At 53.6% G+C, this 20,818-nt stretch overlaps 14 protein-coding genes across 14 annotated transcripts; 5 read left to right on the top strand and 9 right to left on the bottom strand.

Annotated features, from left to right (window-relative positions):
• Positions 1-821: 821 nt before the first annotated feature.
• CLAFUR5_09694 (uncharacterized protein) lies at positions 822-1,818 on the top strand (the record flags this gene model as incomplete). Its single annotated transcript, XM_047908842.1, has 2 exons — positions 822-1,655; positions 1,708-1,818. 2 exons carry the CDS (start codon positions 822-824, stop codon positions 1,816-1,818), a joined length of 945 nt encoding a protein of 314 aa, XP_047766304.1.
• A 510-nt stretch (positions 1,819-2,328) lies between these two features.
• Positions 2,329-3,868, bottom strand: CLAFUR5_09693 (Diphthine methyltransferase; the record flags this gene model as incomplete). The annotated part of the gene is made up of 3 exons (XM_047908841.1): positions 2,329-2,581; positions 2,721-3,530; positions 3,606-3,868. 3 exons carry the CDS (start codon positions 3,866-3,868, stop codon positions 2,329-2,331), a joined length of 1,326 nt encoding a protein of 441 aa, XP_047765965.1.
• Positions 3,869-4,175: 307 nt separating this feature from the next.
• On the bottom strand, positions 4,176-4,941 carry CLAFUR5_09692 (uncharacterized protein; the record flags this gene model as incomplete). The annotated part of the gene is made up of 2 exons (XM_047908840.1): positions 4,176-4,678; positions 4,752-4,941. 2 exons carry the CDS (start codon positions 4,939-4,941, stop codon positions 4,176-4,178), a joined length of 693 nt encoding a protein of 230 aa, XP_047766303.1.
• Positions 4,942-5,774: 833 nt separating this feature from the next.
• On the top strand, positions 5,775-6,758 carry CLAFUR5_09691 (uncharacterized protein; the record flags this gene model as incomplete). The annotated part of the gene is made up of 2 exons (XM_047908839.1): positions 5,775-6,130; positions 6,188-6,758. 2 exons carry the CDS (start codon positions 5,775-5,777, stop codon positions 6,756-6,758), a joined length of 927 nt encoding a protein of 308 aa, XP_047766302.1.
• A 774-nt stretch (positions 6,759-7,532) lies between these two features.
• On the bottom strand, positions 7,533-7,964 carry CLAFUR5_09690 (uncharacterized protein; the record flags this gene model as incomplete). The annotated part of the gene is made up of 1 exon (XM_047908838.1): positions 7,533-7,964. One exon carries the CDS (start codon positions 7,962-7,964, stop codon positions 7,533-7,535), a length of 432 nt encoding a protein of 143 aa, XP_047766301.1.
• A 1,050-nt stretch (positions 7,965-9,014) lies between these two features.
• Positions 9,015-10,284, top strand: CLAFUR5_09689 (DnaJ-related protein SCJ1; the record flags this gene model as incomplete). The annotated part of the gene is made up of 2 exons (XM_047908837.1): positions 9,015-9,086; positions 9,139-10,284. The coding sequence occupies 2 exons, from the start codon at positions 9,015-9,017 to the stop codon at positions 10,282-10,284; spliced, it is 1,218 nt and encodes a 405-aa protein (XP_047765782.1).
• Positions 10,285-10,448: 164 nt separating this feature from the next.
• On the bottom strand, positions 10,449-11,261 carry CLAFUR5_09688 (uncharacterized protein; the record flags this gene model as incomplete). The annotated part of the gene is made up of 1 exon (XM_047908836.1): positions 10,449-11,261. One exon carries the CDS (start codon positions 11,259-11,261, stop codon positions 10,449-10,451), a length of 813 nt encoding a protein of 270 aa, XP_047766498.1.
• Positions 11,262-11,819: 558 nt separating this feature from the next.
• CLAFUR5_09687 (uncharacterized protein) lies at positions 11,820-12,902 on the bottom strand (the record flags this gene model as incomplete). The annotated part of the gene is made up of 3 exons (XM_047908835.1): positions 11,820-12,007; positions 12,064-12,493; positions 12,552-12,902. The coding sequence occupies 3 exons, from the start codon at positions 12,900-12,902 to the stop codon at positions 11,820-11,822; spliced, it is 969 nt and encodes a 322-aa protein (XP_047765777.1).
• Positions 12,903-13,318: 416 nt separating this feature from the next.
• Positions 13,319-13,972, top strand: CLAFUR5_09686 (uncharacterized protein; the record flags this gene model as incomplete). Its single annotated transcript, XM_047908834.1, has 1 exon — positions 13,319-13,972. The coding sequence occupies one exon, from the start codon at positions 13,319-13,321 to the stop codon at positions 13,970-13,972; it is 654 nt and encodes a 217-aa protein (XP_047765808.1).
• Positions 13,973-14,031: 59 nt separating this feature from the next.
• Positions 14,032-15,795, bottom strand: CLAFUR5_09685 (putative phosphoribomutase; the record flags this gene model as incomplete). Its single annotated transcript, XM_047908833.1, has 1 exon — positions 14,032-15,795. One exon carries the CDS (start codon positions 15,793-15,795, stop codon positions 14,032-14,034), a length of 1,764 nt encoding a protein of 587 aa, XP_047765778.1.
• Positions 15,796-16,267: 472 nt separating this feature from the next.
• CLAFUR5_09684 (FAD-binding monooxygenase moxY) lies at positions 16,268-17,438 on the bottom strand (the record flags this gene model as incomplete). Its single annotated transcript, XM_047908832.1, has 3 exons — positions 16,268-16,887; positions 16,939-17,064; positions 17,177-17,438. The coding sequence occupies 3 exons, from the start codon at positions 17,436-17,438 to the stop codon at positions 16,268-16,270; spliced, it is 1,008 nt and encodes a 335-aa protein (XP_047765809.1).
• Positions 17,439-17,803: 365 nt separating this feature from the next.
• On the top strand, positions 17,804-18,735 carry CLAFUR5_09683 (Short-chain dehydrogenase srdC; the record flags this gene model as incomplete). The annotated part of the gene is made up of 3 exons (XM_047908831.1): positions 17,804-17,852; positions 17,917-18,660; positions 18,719-18,735. The coding sequence occupies 3 exons, from the start codon at positions 17,804-17,806 to the stop codon at positions 18,733-18,735; spliced, it is 810 nt and encodes a 269-aa protein (XP_047765779.1).
• A 153-nt stretch (positions 18,736-18,888) lies between these two features.
• CLAFUR5_09682 (Putative sterigmatocystin biosynthesis monooxygenase stcW) lies at positions 18,889-19,356 on the bottom strand (the record flags this gene model as incomplete). Its single annotated transcript, XM_047908830.1, has 1 exon — positions 18,889-19,356. The coding sequence occupies one exon, from the start codon at positions 19,354-19,356 to the stop codon at positions 18,889-18,891; it is 468 nt and encodes a 155-aa protein (XP_047765780.1).
• An 86-nt stretch (positions 19,357-19,442) lies between these two features.
• CLAFUR5_09681 (FAD-binding monooxygenase aflW) lies at positions 19,443-20,553 on the bottom strand (the record flags this gene model as incomplete). Its single annotated transcript, XM_047908829.1, has 3 exons — positions 19,443-19,787; positions 19,838-20,246; positions 20,294-20,553. The coding sequence occupies 3 exons, from the start codon at positions 20,551-20,553 to the stop codon at positions 19,443-19,445; spliced, it is 1,014 nt and encodes a 337-aa protein (XP_047765781.1).
• Between the last annotated feature and the right edge of the window lie 265 nt (positions 20,554-20,818).

Raw genomic sequence — 20,818 nt, 5'->3', positions numbered from 1 at the left:
CTGTAGCCGGTGACGACGACTGGGCCATGCCATATTATTGTCGTTGATGCTGTCAACACTCGAGCTTGCCCATGTCTTGGGGCCGTCTCCGAATCACACGACCAACCATGTCTCTCCAGCTGGCAGCCGCCGTGTCTTCGACCATCAATAGCATCTAGCAGGGCTATGCGCAAAACAAGCTCACGGCAACGACCTTGCGTTTAAATGCGCGTCAGATCCGAGGACACTTTTAGAACTCGACCAGGCATGCATACAGTACCGGGAACATGCAACCGCTGTCTGCCTTTCCCTGACCTCACGCACAGCTGCAACGCACGCGTGACAGCAGCGCACAGCATGCCCTCCATCACTGATATCACAAATGTATCATGACGCTGCTGATGGAGTCTCGGGCGCAGGAAATTGATGAACGACGGCCAAGCCGGGCCAAGCCGGAGTGGTCAGCAGCAAGGCGGCGCTGAGGCAGCGGGTACCCTCGTGCAGAATCAATAGATCCAGGCCCAAAGCGGCAGTGGCCTTGCGCCATGTATGATGTCCATCGGACTTTTGTTGCTTCGATGCCGCTCCCGGCTGGCTGGAGCCCCACCGGTGCCACGGTGCTTAGCGCGCAGCTCGACGACCTCATCATGCCAGAAGCACGAGCTGAGACTTCGCCAACTCAGACCCGCCGTAGGAGCATACATACTACCAACCACCCGCCCTCCCTCAGCCATCACCATGTGCCGAAACGCTCACTCAGCCGAGCCCGCGGCCTCGTCTATGACTGTTGTCAACACGCCTATTCCACCAACTACTGTCGACACAGCAACACTGCCGCTTCGATGTTGGTAGCAACTATGCCCCAGACGCAATACCTCCAGGTCCCCAAGGCATTACCTGGACGGAGGTCACGGTCTCGCTCGAGGACCAGCAGGACGAGGGAGCCTTCGCCTGTCGAGGTCTACTCGCCAGATCGAGTCGTGGTCTCGCCTATGAAGCTCAGCTTCTCCTCAGTTCCTATCAGGTCGCCGTCGCCAGACAGACAATCGTTCAAGCCAGAACCCTACAGGAAACCTAGCTTCACCAATGGTCATTACAACAAGATGGCGACCACATCTTGGTCCGAAAAGCCACGGAGGATAGCGTCATGTCCTGTGCCGAGCCTTGAACTGGAGGACGCTCCAATGACCGGCACCAACTACGACGATCTGAACGAAGGACTCTACACGATGGAACAATGCGTGACACCACCACCTGAGCCTCCCTTGAAAGAGAGACTAGTCGGCGCGTGGAAGCTGGAATCATACATTGCATACCCAACCCCAGTATCACCCGTACAACGGCCGACCTTTCCCATGACCAAGAACGTTACCGGATTCATCATGTACACTCCCGATGGCTACATGTCCGCCCAGATGCTCATACCCGGCCAACAAAGCTTCAAGCGCGGCGAAGGAGAAGAGCCGCAATGGGCTGAGGCTGGCAAGCGGTGCTTCGCATATTGCGGGCCATACTACATCAGCAATGAAGGTCTCGGTCGGGAAGAGATTCTACGGCACACGTTCCAATGTTGTAGCTTGCCAGGTTGGATAGGCGACATCCAGATCAGAACGCATCGCTTTGAGGAAGACGGTCAAGTGCTCGTGCTGGGCAGCGAGGAGCCGACAGAGGTCAAGGTAAGCCATCACCATCTCTCGTCGGCTATCGCTTTTACTGATGTTCTTTCAGGGCGACAAGCGCATACCAGTCCTCAAATGGCGCCGAGCACGAGACAACAGCAATGGCGTCCCACCCCCTCCGACACCGCAAATCAAAGTCAGCGGTCCCGGAGAGCCCTGATGTTTCGAAATGTACAGGCCTACACCTTCGAAGAAGCTCTTCCCAGCACGAGCGTCAAACCTTGACAAACGCCGATCCCGAAACAAGCATGCAACGCATCGTGCTGCATGAATGCTGCAGCTCACATCACGCGCGTGTGAGTTGTAGCTACGACCTTTGCAACTTTGCATTTGATGAAACACACACTACGCATACTTGAGCGAGCTTGGTGACGATTTGTTGCATAATGGCATCGCGTGATGAGCGCGATGTACGGAGTTTATTGGGGCATATTCTTCCGGGGATATACCATTTTGATTGGCGAGCACGAGGACCTCGGGACTGACTGACTGACGGTACTGTACTTTCTTTTGCGAATAACGGCCGAGGCTTGGGTTGTAAGTGTATAGCGCTTTGACAGCATAGCGTCAGGCACGCAGAAGACATCATATCATATCGTCGATGCTATCTTTAGGGCACGAAACGTATCTATTAACACCACCACCACCACCACTCCATCGTCTCATCAATTCATAACCTCCACAATTCTCCATCGACCCGCCAAAGACACATCACCTTGTCATAAAAACTCGTACTCACAACCATCCTCTCCCCAATCCCTTTCGCAACGGGTTGCACATCACTCCCATAATTCATACTCCCATGCTCCTCGAACTTGGCCAGCACCTCAAACGTCCAGACCCCATCGTCGTTCTTCTTCGGAGCGAAGCTCAGTCGAACGACGCGGGTTCCGGCGTGCATGCAGCTGCAGAGTAGCACGATGCTGTTGTGCATAAGATGGGAGTGTCAGCTTGCGTCATTTTGGTGTGGGTGGGTGTGAGAGCGGGTCTTCTGGCATGTGCCTTTGCGCTTGGGCTTGCGCTTTTCTGGAAGAGTCGGGGGATCAGATGGGGTGTACGGACCTTGACCTTGTAGGTACTGCTGCTGATGCCGATAAGGCTGAGTAGAAGGTAGCAAGATCAAGACCTTCGGCCACCACTTCGCCTGCGGCACCTCCAGCAGCGTGTAAGACCTTCAGCCTCCAGACTCCGCCGCCGAGATTCAGCTCCGCGAGGACTTGGCGATGACCTCCGGTGGTGGGAGTGGGGATGGATAGTAATCTAATGTAATCGTCATAACTCCCCGTGACGATAAGACTTTCGGAAAGAGGGAGGATAGCAGTGACGCCCGCGTCGTGGAGTTTGCGGTCGCGCCATAGGAGGGTGGGCTCGTTGGTAGCTGTAGCTGTATCTGTATCGTTGATGTGGGAGCACTGCAGCGCGATGTCGTCGCCACCTGATAAGACTTTCGTTCCCTGTGCTTCTGCTTCTGCTGAGATGGGTGCGAAGGCGAGAGTCCAGGCTTCGAGCTCATGGCTGTGGATTGTTGTGGTGCGGATCACGGCATCTTGGGTCCAGAGCTCAGACGCCTCTTGCGGACCTTCGCAGACGCAAAGCTGTACGCTCCCATCAGAGAGCGTAACTCCCAGAACCTGCGCGCGGGTAGGATGCCACGTGAGTGACGGGACCAGAACCGCCGGGTCCGCAATCACATGCGTGGACGATAGGTCCAACTCTGCCCCAAAGCCACTTCCTGCAGCTACCCTCAGCCGGTAGAATGCGAGTAACCCTGTCGACGTTGCAACCGCGAGAAGATCACCCAGACCATCGGAATGTCTGGCCCACTGGATATCGAGAATCGCAAAGTCCGTGGCTGTCGCTGAGAGCCGCGTGCTGTGGAACGGAGCTGTCAGACCACATTTGGGAGCATGCCGTGGAAGTGGAGCGAGATGGATGGGTCTTACCTACATCTGGTCGTTTTCTACCTTGAAGAGTATCAAGCTGCCTGTTCTCTTCTGAGGTTGCGAGGGTGCAGTGATAGGATCCTCATCGTTATCGCCGGCTACATCGGAGGCAGGTCCAGTGATCTCCGTGGCGAGGTCGCCTTGTTGCTCCTTCCCGTGCAGGTAGTATGTGCCGACGACGAAGAAGTTTGGATGTCGTGGTGAGAATTGGACGCAGCTTGGTGGAAGGTCGAGCGTAAGCGAGGTGAGGGAGCTTATTGCCGTCATTGCACATTGTCTGTGTCTAGATCTGTAAGCATGTGCCGAAGGGAAGTGGGATTAGATGCGAGGATGTTGTGAGATTCGGTCGTGGTATACTGAAAAGATGAAGTTCTCTCGCTAAAACTTCGTAAAGTCATCAGAATCGGTACGCTTCCGGCTTTCGCGCAAGTATCGCTTCTTACATATAATGTGCCACTTTCCCCCCTGTGACATGGCTCGTTTCTTGAATGATACTTTCCTGAAACAAAATCTGGTATCTCATCGCTGTCTTGCTGCAATTACACTTATCGTTCAGTCCTTCCACAAATCTGCCCTAGCATGTGTCTCCTCCGCCAGCTTGGATGTGGGCATTGTTGTTGTCTCCGCAGGTATCCTTGATCTGTGAGAAGATCTGCAAGAAGGCAGCCGGCTCCTCAGCACCTTGAATTTCGTACTTGCCATTCACGGTAAAGTTGGGCACACCGCTGATGGACTGGTGCTTCGCTGCAGCCACCTCTTTGTCGATCTCTTCGCCGCCTTTTCCCTGCTCGATCCAATCTCGAACTTCTTGTTCTGGCAGACCGGCTTTGACACCGCGCGCGATCAACACCTCTCGGTCGGTGATGTTCTCTTCCGACTCGAAGTACGCATTGAACAGGCTCTCGACGACTTTCGTCTCGACTGCTTCGCCTTTGGTCTTGCCCAGGTGGATCAAGCGATGGCTGTCGCGCGTTTTTCCGGTCCTGCCGCCAAAGGCAAAGTTGATGCCTACTTGCTTCCCCAGGCGTGCGAGGTGTCCTTGCATGACCTTTGTTCGCTGAGCCCCGAACTTGTTCTCTGTCGCTCTGCCGTTAGTGGACCTCCTTATAGTCTCTCGTATATCTTCTTCTATCTCTAGGCTCTCTCTTACCATAGTACGCTTGTTTATCGACATCCTTGGGCGCATCGGGAGCGAGGTAGAACGGGTGCCAGCTCGTGGTAAAGGTATCGTTTGGGTTCGCTTGTTTGTGTTGCTTGATTGCTAAGTCGAGTCTGTTCTTGCCTACATAGCACCAAGGGCAGACGGTGTCTGACACGATGTCGATGTGGAAGTTGGTCATGTTGCGGAGAGTTGTGCGGAAAGCCACGATGAGTACACGAGAGGTGTGTCTACTTGCCGCTGTGAGGAGGAGGAGGAGGAGGAGGAGGAGGAGAGGGTGCAGCTACTTAGCTATACCTCTCACGCGGAGTTCCACCTTCTGAATGACACTCGCCATGGCGCCTTTGTGGCCACGCGCGTTTTGGCGAGCACGGCCAGCTACCGAGAGCTCGGGCTCGTACAGAGAGAGTGCGATTAGTAATGGTCCAGCTTTTGTGTACGAGGTGCGAGGTGCACTTCTCCGTTCTCCGGCGGCAGGTGTCCGCGCGCGGTGGGCAGACCTCGCCTTCTCCAACTGCTTATCGCCGGCATTATCTTACGCCGTGCTGGCTGGAGAGGCCATGGCAGAATCCTCTCTCATCCTTCACAAACATCCGACGCCGAAGCACATGGGGAACATCACCCGGGCGTGCGTTGTGAATGTGCGAAAGAGGGAAGAAGGTGTCAGTGATGTGATGAGTGATCGATGCTGGGTACATGTTTTGCTGCACGGCTCAGTTTCGGCCATGTTCCGCCCCACTACAGTACTTACAGTCTTACAGACCTCACGAACTCTGCCAACACATGCCCTGCAACAACCATCTCCACATCACATCGTGACATCGTGCATCACGTTGGTCAGAAAGTCTCAGCGCTCATCCTTGGATCGTGGCCAAGAACAAGAATTTCTGCAATTGTGCGACAACCAAAATTATGCACGATTAGAAATCCATAACATCCTGGCAACTACGCACCGAGCCGCAGCCTGCAGGTCCACCTCACATCTCATCACAGGAGGCAAATCAGCCGGGAAGGATGTCTGAAGGCGCGGCCGCACCTTCTGAGTCGCTGTTCAGGGCTTCGAAGCGCAGAAAAGTGTCCAGGAAGCGAATCGCCGAGGATGATGCACCAAGCGATGCTCTGGACGTCACCGAGGCCAACCCTGAACAGAGACATCAGGATGGATCAGAGCAGCGATCAATCGTGAGAAGACCTGCAGCCAAGAAGCATGGCATCAGCTTCTCGAATAGTGGCGCCCAAGGGGAAAGAAGGGCTGAGTCCGACATGCAAGTGGCACTGGTCCCAGCGGTGAAGCAGGATGAAGTGGACGTCGTGCAGACGGACCGCTTCATGAAGCCGACAGGTAAAGTTGTCGTAGAAGACAAGCACTTGTACGTTACACCAACATGATCCCAACCGTATCGAACAATAAGGAGCTAACAACGTAGGACGGCATATGTAGACTCGAAACTGGCTGAACTACGCTCGTCAACGTCCACGCCCACATTGACCGATGGATCGCATATGATTGGTGGTCCAGCGGACACGAATGTTCACTCATCAGTCCCCACCTCACCTGCAAGCACCGCCGCAATGAGCGCCCCAAGTCACGACACCATCCACGCGACCAGCAATGCCCAACGACGCGCCCAAGCTCATGCGGACCGCATACGTAACAAGCAACGTCGGCGACAACCACAGATTGATCCCTCGGCCATGGCTCGGGATGCTATGGTAGATCGCATCATGCAGGAGAGTCAAGTACCTATGTATGACCGACCCGCAGCTGCAGCCACTGGTATCGACAGCGATGAAGCAGCAGCAGAGGCTTTCAAGGCTGAGTTCCTCGCCAGCCTTGAGGATCAGAACAGAAGAAGGCCTCCCGCGCCACCTCCGGCTCAACGAGGCGCTGCGAACAGTGCTGTACCGGCTACTGGGCCGAAATTGGGCGGCAGTCGACAGCAGAGGGAGAAGATGAAGGCAATCGAAGAAGCGAAAGCTGCGGCGGGGAAGAGATGAGTAGCCAACATGATGGAGGTGCTTTTGGCAAAGATGTCGCCAGGACATCATGGATGATGGACCTTCCAAATCAGGAACGACGCTAGTTCGCGGTGCGAACTAAAACGAGCCTCTCACCCTGGGAGTTCTTTGGTATGAGCAATAACGTGATCAACAAAAGACCTGATGATGAAGAAATCAAACGCTTGGATGATTGCCAGGGATGGACCGAATTGTACAAAGGACTTGGATTACTATGCATCATACCATTCAATCATCCAACATTCCCAATTTCCCAGCTTCTAATCAACAAGAACGACTAATCAAAGAGGCATCTCCCATCAACACTCCCTCTACTCCTCGAACTGCCACTCCCTTCTTCCCTCTTCCTTCCTCCAATGCCACAGCCTTGACATGTCTCGCCACTGAGGCACAAACCTGGCCCCTCTCCCCTTCCATCTACCTAGACCCCGCCCCCTAAGCCCGAATCAACGCATGCCTCTCCCTCCGAATCCTCATCACCTCCTCAGGACTCCTATGATGATCCCGCGACTTCTGATCGAATTTACTGAAACAGTCCGCCACGCTGTTTGACGCACCCGTGGAGATGGGGAGCGTGGAGTGGTCGGCTGTTAGGAGCGCTGCCCAGGCTGTCGCGGAGCCGAGGACTGTGCTGACTAGTAGGAGGGGTTTGAGGAGGGGGGGTTGACATTGTTGGTTTGTGGATTGGGTGGTGGGTGTGGTGGTGAAGATAAGATGTTCCGTGACGGTTGATGAGGTGGACGGTGGTGATGTTTAGGTCGATGATGACGACGTTCTTAAGCTGTCACTACCGCGACGTTGTGTTGCTGTTGCTGCTGCTGCTGCTGCTGCTGCTGCCTTTCGATCGAGGAAGTAGAGGTGCACAGCCGGTCTCTGGTGTTGGATGGCTGTGGCGATGACGGAGCAGTAGTGGTCGATGTTGGTGTAGCTGTAAGCTGCGGTTGCTTGTTCTTTGAGGTATGCTGTTGCTGTGATGATGATGATGATGATGATGATGATGATGATGATGATGATGGTGGTGGAGGAGAAGGAGACACCATACTGGGCGATATGGAACGAGGAATATATGGAGGCAACAGAGAGGATGGAAATGGTATAAGCACTTACGAAGGCCTTCAATTCCTGTTTGCAAGCGAAGGCCAGGCTACGGTACGTTTCGATATGAATTGTCGTGTAGTACGGCATGTCAGGAGAGACACTTGGGGGATTCCGAATGTGAACGAACTCAGCTACCAGGTCCCGAAGGCGAAGCCGGTAGTGGTCTACGCGAGTGTGGCGTTGCAGGCAGGCTCCGAAGGATGGGATTTGACGCGTGCGGCGTTCGCTCCGACCACTTGTGATGTGATGTCTCTCGCGATATGTCTTGCTACTGGGAGTGTGCCTCCTGTTATAGCTGTGCCGTACACATACGCATTGCTTTGATGGCATTGTCCTCCTGTGTGGCATGACTACGGGACATGTAGCAGCATGCTTCGACAGCCATTTCGACGTTGTGGCCAGACTCACGCTCACATGACAGCCATGTGACCTGCGCGTTTGCATATGAGGGGCACCTGAAGGTCAGGCCCTGTCATGATGTTCGCGATGTTGCAATATCGCTGTTGCTGATGTCTCATCCTGGATATCGTTGCAACATAACCTCGGCAGTAGTCGCTGGAGGCGTGATGTATCAATAGGTACAATCACTTGAAGAGGTATATACTCTGCCATGATGTGCTTCATGCACGCAGACTGCACAGTCTTCAGCTCTCCTCGTCCATGCAAGGTCATCTTGGATGCTGCTGGAGGCATGCAGTCGTCGTGGTCGTTGGATCGGACGCAAGACCATGATGGTCACTTTCGCTTCGGCTTTGACATCTTCGTAGTCTTCCTTCTGTTGACGGACTTCGATACATGCAGCGAGAGCACACGCACTCACATGATGATGGGGCACAAGTGAGTGCCAGACGCGTTCGTGATGAGGATGAGGCTGAATGTAGATTTGGTCCCTTGCGCTAGAATTTGGCGGACTTGACAGCTGTCGATACGTCAAGGCCCTTGATCATGGGCTGCATCTTCCGACAACCATTGTTCCAACACCACTGAACACTTTTCTTTCAAACTACACACACAGCTCCTGGATACCTTTGCGATCAATTCATAAGGAGACATGAACGCATAAAACACCACGAACACTTCCCCATCGCATCCAAACCTTATCACATGTCGAATCGAAGCACGCGATAACAGCCCACGATGCTGATCAACTTCTCTATACTGGCACTGGCCTGTCTAGTCCTCGCAGTCGCCGCACAAGATTACTATAAGGTACGAAATCACTCTTGCAATGATCAACACAGCACTCACATCACATCAACAGCTCCTCGAAGTCGACCGCGATGCCTCGGAACGAGATCTCAAAAAAGCCTACAGACGTCTAAGCAAAAAGTACCACCCCGACAAGAACCCTGACGATGAAGCCGCCGCGAAGAAATTCGTCGAAGTCTCCGAAGCCTACGAGACCCTCTCCGACGAAGAGATGCGCCGAGTCTACAACCAATACGGAGCCGAGGGAGTAAAGCAACGCAAGCAGCAACAGCAAGGAGGCGGTGGTGGCAGGAACCCATTCGATATCTTCAACCAGTTCTTCGGTGGTGGAGGACACTTCGGGCATGGCCAAAGACGGGGACCCAACATGGAGGTGCGGGTCGCGTTCCCTCTGAAGGATTTCTACACGGGAGCAGTCCACGAGTTCAAGATTGAGAAGCAGGTCGTCTGTGATTCGTGCTCAGGGACGGGAGCAGAGGACGATTCACGGCATCAGTGCGAACAGTGTGGAGGGCAAGGAATGGTCATTCGCAAGCAAATGCTCGCACCAGGGATCTTCCAACAGATGCAGATGCAGTGTGACAAATGTGGTGGTCGCGGACAGATCATCAAGCATAAGTGTAAGAAGTGCAAGGGCGAAAGAGTCGTGCGCGCAGAAGAGGCTTTCGATATTTCAGTGGAGAAGGGTATGCCACGAGGCGTGAGAGTCAACTACGAGAATGAGGGAGATGAGTCGCCGGATTGGCAGGCGGGAGATCTGGTCGTGCATCTGACGGAGCAAGAGCCGGTGTTGGACGAGAAAAGTAAGACGGATGGCACATTCTTCCGACGGAAGGACCTGAACCTCTTCTGGCGCGAAGTGCTATCTCTACGGGAAGCATGGATGGGAGACTGGACACGAAACCTCACACATCTCGACGGCCACACCGTTCAGCTATCGCGGAAACGAGGACAAGTCATACAGCCTGGCCACGTGGACGTGATAGAAGGTGAGGGCATGCCAGCCTGGAACTGGCGAGGCGACGGACCCGAATATGGCGCGCTACACGTTGAGTACGTGGTAGTACTACCAGACCAGATGGAAAGCGGCATGGAGAAGGATTTCTGGGCGACGTGGGAGAAATATAGAAAGAAGAGGGTGGACCTGCATAAGGATACTGGGAGGCCGGACCCGGTGCTGAAGCATGATGAGTTATAGTAGAACTCTGTGGCGCATTGTGGTTTTTTAGCGAGGTGCTGCTGCTGCTGCTGATACGATAGAGACGTGGAATACCTAGAGCATGTATAACATGACAGTTCGAAGTAGGCCGCTTGGCATTCTCCTGGACTCCGAAGGAAGTCTATTGTTTTCGAGACGTACATCTATGACAGCGACAGGTCCAGCGCTGCTTGGTCAGTACGCCTCTTCAGGTGGAACACCTGATACTTCTTCCCCTCCTCGCCTGTCCATCCCGTGCCAATCACGTCGTACAACCCATCATACCGGAAACCACCATGACTCTGGTCAAGCAAGTACGTCTGATACGTATTCTTGACAGTCTTCGTCTTCCTCGCGCCTCGAAACACCCTGACCGGCTGTTTTCCATGGACCGACCGTTCCATCGCCTTGACGAACGTGTTGTCCAGCTTGACACCGAGCCGAAGCCTGTTGACGCCAGTAGCTGCAAAGTCGATATCCTTGCCAAAGTCACGGTTGAAAGAGCTGTATGCGTCCGCCACTACGACTGCGTATGCACCGTCCTTACCGGCACATACACCTGTGGATGTCATGCTGTGTCCGTCCTTCTCGCGAATCTCAGCGCGGCTCTTGAAGGTCTGCCCGATTTGGAGGTTGTTGTGGCCGTAGACTTTGCACCTAGCGGTGATGGCTTCGCGGTCCGACTTCTGCTGGGCTGTCTCTGTTTTTGGGCGTCTTCTCGCGTGGGTTGGACTCTGGGCTTGCGGCATCAGGTTCTTCAGTGGCCGCCTCGGTGCCAGCGTTTGCTGAAGTGGCGGCCTGGTCTGGATCGTCCCGGACAAGAGCGTCGTCGATTTCAGAGGCTTTGTTGTCTCCTCCTTGCTCTTCAACACCTGGTTCATCTCCTGCGACGATTTGATCTTCGACAGGAGGTTCTTCTTGGGTGTCGTGCTCTCTTGCTTCAATGGCAGTTGCGAAGTACTTCCTCGCATCCTCATCACTGTTGGCCATCGCGTGCTTCGCTGCTTCACCTTGGAGCATGGTGGAACCGACATTGGATGGAGGGCTAGACATGATTGTTGTCCGCGAGTGTACTCTCAAGAACTCCAACTTGCTGGCGACAGGTGGTATATGTGCCGGAAGGCCATGTTTGCTGTCGCGATTGAACAGTTTGCCACTTCGCAGAATAGACGCTTCCACAACGAGCTCGCATGACCACGGAAGTCGATGCAGTTCCATGGAAGAATAGAATGGTCTGCCGGTGATGCTGCAGACTCTCCCAGAACAGGCTAGGTCGAGTGGTTGAAAATCAGGAGAACAGTGGAACACTGCGATCTTCAAGGCCACACTCAGACTACGACCAAGATTGGGCATGCTCCATCGCGAAAGGGTTGAATGGTCGTTTCATACCACCTATGACATGCACAGAGTAGGGTTACAGTGTGTTCCTCCAACATCGGCATCCCATTGTGAGCAGGTCCGTCACACATCCGGAGATCTTTGAGACTGCATCTGACGCGACTGTAATCGCCCTGCCCTCATTCCTGCAGTATTGATCACACCCACACCCAAGCACCATTAGCCTGTTCCTCGACGGCTTCCTTAAACTCTAGCAAAACCGGGTGAATACGGCCCCGTATCATCCCTTCCGCCCTGAGCTGACTCACTATCTTGAAGGCACGCGGGACAACCTTCATCCTCAAATGATGATATCCAGCTGTCGATGCTATGGCAGGCATCTGTCCTGCGAGAAGTACGATCAGTAAGGGAGTTGTCTCGAGACTTGCTGCATAGTCCTACCTCGGTAATACAGGAAGAGCCACCACTCCAAATTGCCCCAACTCATGGCTGTTGTCCACATTTCGTATTGTGGTACAGCTGGAAGCTTCTCGTAGAATCGGTTAATGTCAGTCCGCAGGATGAATCTTCGGTACGGTACGCAATTGAAGTCGGACAGGGTTATGCTGAATGTGTTTTCGATATAGTAGATGGAGGATGCCTCTTCGCGGATCTGCTTGTTCACTCGAAGCAGGTGGGGTTGCCGCCAGGAAGAGCGAACACTAATTGGCTTTTCGAACACGAGGACGAGGCGGTAGATTTTGTTGCGAAGTTCTGCGGGCAGCTTTAGAAGTGGGCGTCTGTCCAGGCCACGACAGCGGCGGCATCTGCACGGTGCTTTGAGCTGGCGGTGATGAGCGAGGTAGATGGCTTGTGCAGCTATGAGGAATGTCTGGGAAGGAAGAATGATCAGTCCGGGCTCTACTCGACACTGGCATCGACATGCATACCTCGCCAATACTGATCTGGGCGATGTCGCGGGTGATTAGACCAGTTGCATCCGCTTGACACGGTTCCCAGGATGTGCCCTTGTGATTGTCGATTCCTTCAGGCACCACATTCGTGCATAATCTTCTAGTCAAGACGAAGATCTCCTTCTTCGTTGCTTGCTTCTGCAGGCTTGCAGGAGGACTTGAGTGGTATGTGATCCAGAGATTGGCAAGTATGTCCCGACACTGCGACCTTGCGCATGGGCACAGGAAGGTGATCGTCTCAACATCGTCCGGTACCAGCAGGCGCGGAGGGCGTGGTTTGGGTGCTCGGGACTGTCCCCTGGCCGAAGAGATGATGAGTGGTGCCATGATACTGCGCGGTCGAACGTCAAGGCAGCAGCACGGTCATGTTCTGTACCGATTGAGAGCATCCGTGAGGCGTAAGCTTGTATGGGCCATTGCAGGTGCAGAATGCAGATGTCGCGAAAAGCGTTTGCATGTGATCGCGGGTCAGGCGGCCAGAGCCGACATCCTTGTCTCCCGCAGACGTTGCCTCTCGCCACTGCTTCTTCCGCCATTGACTTACTTCCTCTTCCCAAGTCACATCAACCACCTACACCAATTTCGAGTCCGCATCCTCAAGCTCGCAGCACTCGACGCCGTAGAGAACTACACGCTACCAAACATCTGGTGCGTGACTACCACATCGTCATGCGACCGCCACTAATGCAGCGTAGGAACCCAAGGCCAGCACCGCCGTCGCCAGCATACCAGAGCTCATCGAGATGATCCTACTCGAGATGCCAGTTCGCGATGTCTTGCGCGCACAGCAAGTCGACCGCACCTGGCAGGCCTTCATCAAAGGATCTCCAAAACTCCAGCAAGCACTCTCCATGCGCCCCAGCTCCGACGTCCTGCTTCGGGTCAAGGCGAAGGAAGGCCACAAGTTGCCTCCCTGCACCTCGTTAGATGAGTGCCGGGAGTACAGCAAAACCGATCAGCATCTTGGATCTGCTGCCTACTGCTACACTGTCACAGAGAACTCGCGAGCGCTGAAGACACCAATCAGCATCAATCCGTTCCTTTGGATACATACATGGCATTACCGGCTTCTCATGAGACTATCAGGGCCAGGGCAAGACGGCATCACGACTGCGAGCTCCAGTAAGGAATCGTGGCGTAACATGTTGCTCACGCAACCGCCTATGCAAGAGATCCTCATACAGGCCTGTAACCGTTGGCACGTAATCCGTGCAAAGTCGGACACTCCTGGACTCACTCTGTCGGACTTGGTGGAGGTGAGGATCGCGTACCCAGATCGCAGGAATGACGAGTATTACGACTTGTGGTCCGGGACCGGCTTCCACCTGTGGGAAAGGGATGATGTTGCTGGAGACATGGTCTCTGAACTCGCCGGCGGACCAGAGTTTGGAGAGTGAACTGCGCGAATGGGCTCCACATACTTGGCGTGAAAGCAAACGGATGGTGATGATACTGCCTAGCTACCAGCCAGTTTCAAGCCATATTGCGGCTTGAACCACTCTATGAGTAGATCCTGCAACACCTCATTGGCTTCCTGCTTAGCCGTCGCGGCCGACGACTCTCCCTTGGCCTCTATGTATAACTTGATCTTCGGCTCCGTTCCAGATCCTCGCACTGTAAACACCACGCTCTCCAGGTAACATGCGATCATCTGCGCCGTTGGATCAACTGGTAGCACCGGTTTACTGTCGGTCGTTCCACTATCAAAACCAATAGTGAGGTCGCGCCATCTCAGTATCTTCCGTCGTCCAAGCGACTCTGGTCGACTTCCATTGTTTGACTTCCGTATGTCGTCAAAGACCTGGTTCGTGACATCTGGACTAGGCGATATGAGATATGTGTTCGCATCTTCAAAGTATCCGTATGTCTTATACAGCTGTTGAAGCTTCTGCCAAGGTGTCATGCCCTGCTTCTTCCATCGCTGCCATGCTGTGAGGAAGACCGCCGCAGCTGCAATACCGTCTTTGTCCCAGACCACCGTGGGAAACATGAAGCCGATGGCTTCTTCGTAAGCAAAGGCCGGGTCGAGGCCTTTCTTCTTCAGGTCTTGAGCGACGTTACCGAGCCATTTGAAGCCAGTGAGAGTATCTTGGAAGTGAAATCCCTCCTTCTCGGCCATGCTTGCAAGCATTCGGGATGACACTGTCGAGGCGAGCATGGCTAGCTTGCTCTTGTCGCCTTTATAAGTCTCGAAGATGTGGGAGGCGAAGAGTATGCCAAGCTGGTTTCCAGTGAACTGGTGGTACTGTCCCTTCGATATTCGCTCTGCTGCTGAAAATCTATCGGCATCCGGATCGTTTGCTATTATGATGTTCGAGTCATTCTTCTGCCCTTCCTGGACGGCCAGATTGAGTGCACCCTTCTCCTCTGGGTTCGGAAATGGTACTGTCGGGAATTCTGGGTCTGGTTCTGCCTGAGCTTGCACTACTCGCATGAACTGTCCTCGAAACCAGAGCATGTATGCAATCTGCTTCATCCATACTAGACCTACGCCGTGCATGGGTGTGTATGTGAATGGCATGGCATCTGATACTGAAGGCAACGGCCAGACCAGTTCCGTGACGTGACCGATGTAGGACTTCGAAGCCGGTGCAAAGATATTCGAGGCGCGTTCATGGTTGTCAACACGAGTCGTGTCCCAGTCAGGTATTGTCTTCACGTTCTCGATCGCGGCTGCGATACCACTATCGTGAGGCGGAATGATCTGGCTTCCGTTGCTCCAGTACACCTTGTAGCCATTGTCGTTCTTGGGGTTATGGCTTGCCGTGACCATCACTCCCGCGGCGGCCTTGTACTCATTCACTGCGAAGGGCACCATTGGGGTATGAACATGCTGCCCGAACCATAGCACTTTCAGGCCACGGCTCAGGAAAGCTGTTGCCGCTAGCCTTGCGAACTTCTCGGATCGATGCCGTGCGTCGTAGCCTATCGCTACCTGGAGTGTGGCAGGATCGCCTGGATTCTGCTGGATGATGTAGTCGGCCAGTCCGAGGGATGCTTGAAGTACTGTCAGGGAGTTCATGTGTGCGAATCCAGCTTTCATCGAAGACCGTAGGCCAGCAGTGCCGAAGGCTATTCTCTTCCGTAGACGAAGTTCCAATTTTGTCACATCATTCTCGTCAAGCAGTTGCTGAATTTCGTGCCTGGTCTCAACATCTTGATCGAGGTCCAGCCACCGCTTCGCCAGCTCTTCCACCGGGGGCTGTGCCATGGTCGTCATGCTTGAGATTCTAATATCGGTCGTTCAGTCCAGTATCACGATCGAAGTGACACGCCACTTCAACTTGAGAATGAAATGTTCATCTGGGCGACGCTTGCCACGTCTCCATGATTTTGGCAGCACATGACGTGGGGCGGCGGCGGCGGCGTGGGCAAGCAAGCACAGAAGCCGTCTCCTGACGCGCTGCGACACACGCGCAGAAATGACGAGCTTCTTACCACGGGACACGGCGGATGCACCTGCTGGGGAGATTGCTGTTGGCATTCCACTCAACGGACACACGTTTCTGATCAAGCGGTCGGACTTTGCTCATCACGATTGACGATTGACATCCCGCCCACGTGTCCACCTGTGAGAGTGCGTGTCCCGATGTGGATTTGGCCAAGACAGCGGTCCGCTGTTTCTCCAGCACAACAACATGACCACCCTCGCACACGCGTCGAACACGACAAGACGTTGATGATTACCATGTCTACGCTCTCACGATACTCCTCTGTCTAGCTAGGACCCTCATTGACCAAGCTACGCCTTCCCGAGGGCCTCCCATTCTCCTTGACCGAAGACTTGACAGAGTAGAACTTCTTCTCCAGTCCGTCATAAGTAATGTACGGTGATAGATCACCACCCTCCATGACCTGATTCCTGGTGAAGTGTCTTGCAATGTGATGCCCCCTCGGCCTTGCATTCTGTACTTGGGCACGTAGCCGACATCGAATCCTGTAGCGCATGTCAACGTATCGACCTCGACCTCATCTCCGTTGTCACCGATGACGGTGCTGCCACGGACCTGGTTGACAGCAGCTTTGTGCAGCGAGACGTTCGGCTTCTGGATAGCTTTCATGAACGGATTCCCGGGTGTCAGACGACGACAGCCGACAGCGAAGTCGGGCAGAAGCGGTCGATAGATCTTGTCGTCGGTCAGGTACTCTCTCATTCTGGTCTGGAACAGCTTCCGGACCATCTGGGATTCTGCACTGGAGGTCATCATTGCTTTGATTCCCTGAATCCCATTAAGCCCGTCCTCGATTGATTTGGCTGTTGTCACCAGAGCTTCTGTGTCATTCCGGAGTCTCTCGCGCTCTTCAGGTGCGTCTAGGCAGCTGTCAGTACCGCTTCACTACTGCATGCGCTTAACGATCTTACAATCGGTGTTTTCGCCAGAGTGCCCCGCAATCTCTGCGAACCAGACTGGCGTTCGAACGAAGACATCTAAGTGCTTGACGTGCGGCTGTATTGTGGGCACTACCTGGATGGCCGATGCTCCGGAGCCTTGAGGGTATGGCAGCAAAATTCAGTGATATTGCAAGAGCATGTCAGTCGCAACAGAGCCGTGAAGCTTCTCTCAACATGTTGCTGGGCCTCTACTACATCGATCACTTACCTAGAACTGCCACTCGATCATTGGCCCACTGCTCCGGCCCATAATCGTCAGGCCACCTTGCCGTATGGATGAGCCGTCCTCTAAAGTCCTGCACGTTGGCGTCCGGAGGGTACTTCCACGAGTTGAGCAGACCATTGGCTCCAATGAGGACGTGGCAGGTATCGTTGATGATTTGGCCTGTGAGCGCATTACGCACAGAGACATGCCACAATCCTTCCTCTTCGTCCCATTCACGGCTCTGGACGACCTCGTTGAACTTCATGAACTTCCGGAGCTCAAAGCAATCAACGACCCGGGTCAGATAGCGGAAGATGTCTTCTGCGGGACTGAGGTACTGGGGCCAATCGCTGTTAAGTGCGAAAGCGTAGGTGTACGCGTGGGAAGGTACGTCGCATGCGCATTCCTGATACTGATTCTGCTTGCAGGTCAGCAAGTCAAGAAGTCGACGTGTATGACTTCTCAGCGTCCAGCAAGTCTCGCCACACTATTATGGAACACCGAAGACAACGCCGGCATTTCCGGATTTTCCGGGAGAGGAATAGTGCAAGAAGTGCACCATCCTATAGCAATTCAATACTTTCAGCTTGAATATCGCGGTATACCGTACACAAGACTCCATAGCACGCAATGGGGCTCCACTTTCCTGGCGTTGCTTTCGTGACCGGTGCCGGATCTGGTAAGCGGCGTTCCGGATCACGCCAAGACATGGAGTGAATGCATTGCTGACAAAGTCGCAACAGGCATTGGTCGTGCCACAGCTCTTCTGTTCGCAAAGGAAGGCTGCAGGCGTATCGCTATCGCTGATCTCAACAAACACGCTCTCGTCAAAGTCCAAAGCGAGATTGAGAGCGAACATGCAGATATCAAGGTCGAAGTACACCACATAGACCTAACGTCCGAAGAGTCGGTAGACGGCGCTATCAAGAATGTGGCGAAGTCATTCGGCCGCATCGATTACGCGTGTAACGCCGCTGGAGTCCTCATGCCTGGGCCAACAGATTCCGTCACAGTGGAGTCCTTCGACATGCAGCAACGAGTCAACCTTCGTGGAACATGGCTCTGCCAACGCGCAGAAATCAAACAAATGCTCACGCAAGAACCCCTCAAAGCCGACGACTCCCGTTTCGCAGCAAGGGGCTCAATCGCAAACGTGGCATCAATGCTATCCTTCATCGCCTACGACCATTTACCCGCATATACGGCCAGCAAGCACGCCATCCTGGGCTTCACGAGGACGGATGGGCTCAGATATGCTAAAGATTTGATCCGTGTTAATGCGATCTGTCCCGGTGTGATTCGGACTCCTTTGCTAGGGCAACTTCCGGAGGAGACGGAGGGGACGGTGGATAAGCAGGTTTCGGGGATGGTGAGTGAGATGGCGATTGGGAGGTTTGGGCTGCCGGAGGAGGTCGCGGAGTGTCTTGTTTGGGCTACGTGTGGGAGGGCGAGTTTGGTTACGGGGTCGACTTTGTCGCCTAATGGGGGTGAGTGTTTGGTGTTTTTGAGGTGGCGAATGTTTGGATCGATGCTGACGCAGAATAGGGATGGTTGGTGCTTGAGGGAGAGGAACATAATGGTCATCCTGCGATGCAATAGCAAGCGCAACACACAGCAAAAGGATCTTATCTGTCCAGATCATCAAGTCTATACGCTGCAAGCTCCAATGACTACCAGTACTGCCTCCAACATATGCTACCAGACGACATCACACCTCAATAATCAGTATACCCCTCCTCAGAATTATCAAAATACCACGTCGTATCCTTCCCGGGCCCTTCCTTCGTAGAAAACCCATTCCCAAGGTACTGGAACCTATTCTTGGTGAAATACCGATACTCCCAATCCTCAAACCGAACATTCTGCAGCATGTGGAACCAGTGAATCCTGCTCCCAGGATGAAGTGCGACGATCGGACCGTCGATGGTTCCCCTCTTGAACCAGCTTCGGCAAGGGGTCGCCCAGGCGGTACGCTTCATCAACTCGTGGATGTGCTCGCTGAAGTCCTTTACGGCTTCTTCCTTTGGTGCCACCGCTTTGATGTCTTGGGCTTGGATCTTCTTCATCATGCTGATGATGTACTTTGTGCTGTGTTCTATGATGGGTAAGACTGATCCGTGTCCGACGGGAGCGTTGGGGCCTAGAAACACTGTGGGGAGGTTGGTTAGCAAAGGGCGGTTCATTGGACCTGCAGCCTATCGAGTGACTCACTGAAGTAATTTGGAAAGTCTGGGACTGATAGAGAAAGGTACGCTTCTGCGGTTTCTTTTCACTTCTCGTGTATGGCTATGCCATCGCGACCGATGAGGTCGAAGCGAGGACAGAAGGATAGGTCAAAGCCAGTCGCACAGATGATCGTATCCACTTCCAGAAGCTCTCCATTCTTGAGCAGGATGCCATTTGCTTGGACATTCTGAATCGAGTCAACGACAACCCTGACATTGTCTTCCGTGAGTGCCTCCAGGTATCCATTTCCAGGCGTGAGCATTCGACACCCGACTGCAAAGTTGTCTGGCATCAGATGCTTGAGAATCTTCTCGTCTTTGAGCTTTGTCTGCATCTCCAGCTTGGAGAATTGTCTCGCTTCTTCTTGCTCTGGACTATCGGCGATGACCTGGCGTTCGCTATAGCATATACTCACATGTGGGAGTGGGCACCACTTACAAACTTGAACCTAGCATTCAGCTCGCCCTCGATACCTTTCCGATACTCACTATAGTGGCCAGCGTTGCCGCGGAATTCATCTTTCTGCGCCTGTGAGAAAGCGTAGTTCTTGCCACCCGGACCTGCGTGGCTTTGTGCGAACCCAGCCGTGATCCAAGTCGGTGATCGGATGAATGTTACAAGGGATTTGACTTCTGTACTGTTGTCAGAGAAGAATGTCGAGGGAGGTAGTTTTGCAAAGTAGGTCTCACCAGGTTGAATAGCTGCCACAATCTGGATGCCGGAAGAACCGTTCCCAATGACCGCTACGCTTTTGTTCTTCAGGTCATAGTCAGTCTGCCACACGGCAGAGTGGAAGAGGTCGCCCTTGAAATCGTGCAGTCCAGGGACATCTGGCCATTTCCAGTTGCTTCGGTCTCATTAGTTTTGATACGCATGGATGATATGACGACGTACTTCAAAATACCCGTGCCGTTGATCACGATATGTACCCAATCGTTGAAGACATCCCCTGTCACTAGATCCTTTACCTTGACTGTCCAGATCCCTTCGTCTTCATTCCAGATCGCTGACTCGAACTTATGTTGCAGTTTGATGTACTTGTAAAGCTCGGACTTGGTCGTGATCCCCTGGAAATAGGCCAAGATCTCGTCCCATGAGGAGTAGCTAGTTGATGGATGAGCTTTCCCACATTCTACCCCAAGAAATACATGCATTGCAACTTACTAATGGGACCAGTCCGGGTTCGGCTCCCAGGTGAACTGGTAGTTGTGCGACGGAATGTCACCAAAGTCATCGAATACCGTCAAAAATTGTCAAGTCTGATAATTTATCAGAGGAGTGGCGTGTGATATTCCAAGCGTGATCTATCAATACACATGGAACCCTGAGGTCTGGTCGACCTACTACGCCTCTGGTCCGGAGATCTTGGCGTACTTCCAGCGCACGACAGACCAGTTTGACCTCGGACACTTCATGAGG

Source organism: Fulvia fulva, chromosome 9, assembly GCF_020509005.1.
Source record: "Fulvia fulva chromosome 9, complete sequence".
In the NCBI taxonomy this organism is placed as follows: domain Eukaryota; kingdom Fungi; phylum Ascomycota; class Dothideomycetes; order Mycosphaerellales; family Mycosphaerellaceae; genus Fulvia; species Fulvia fulva.
The sequence above is the reverse complement of the archived record's forward strand: the minus strand, read 5'-3'. Positions and strand labels throughout refer to the sequence as shown.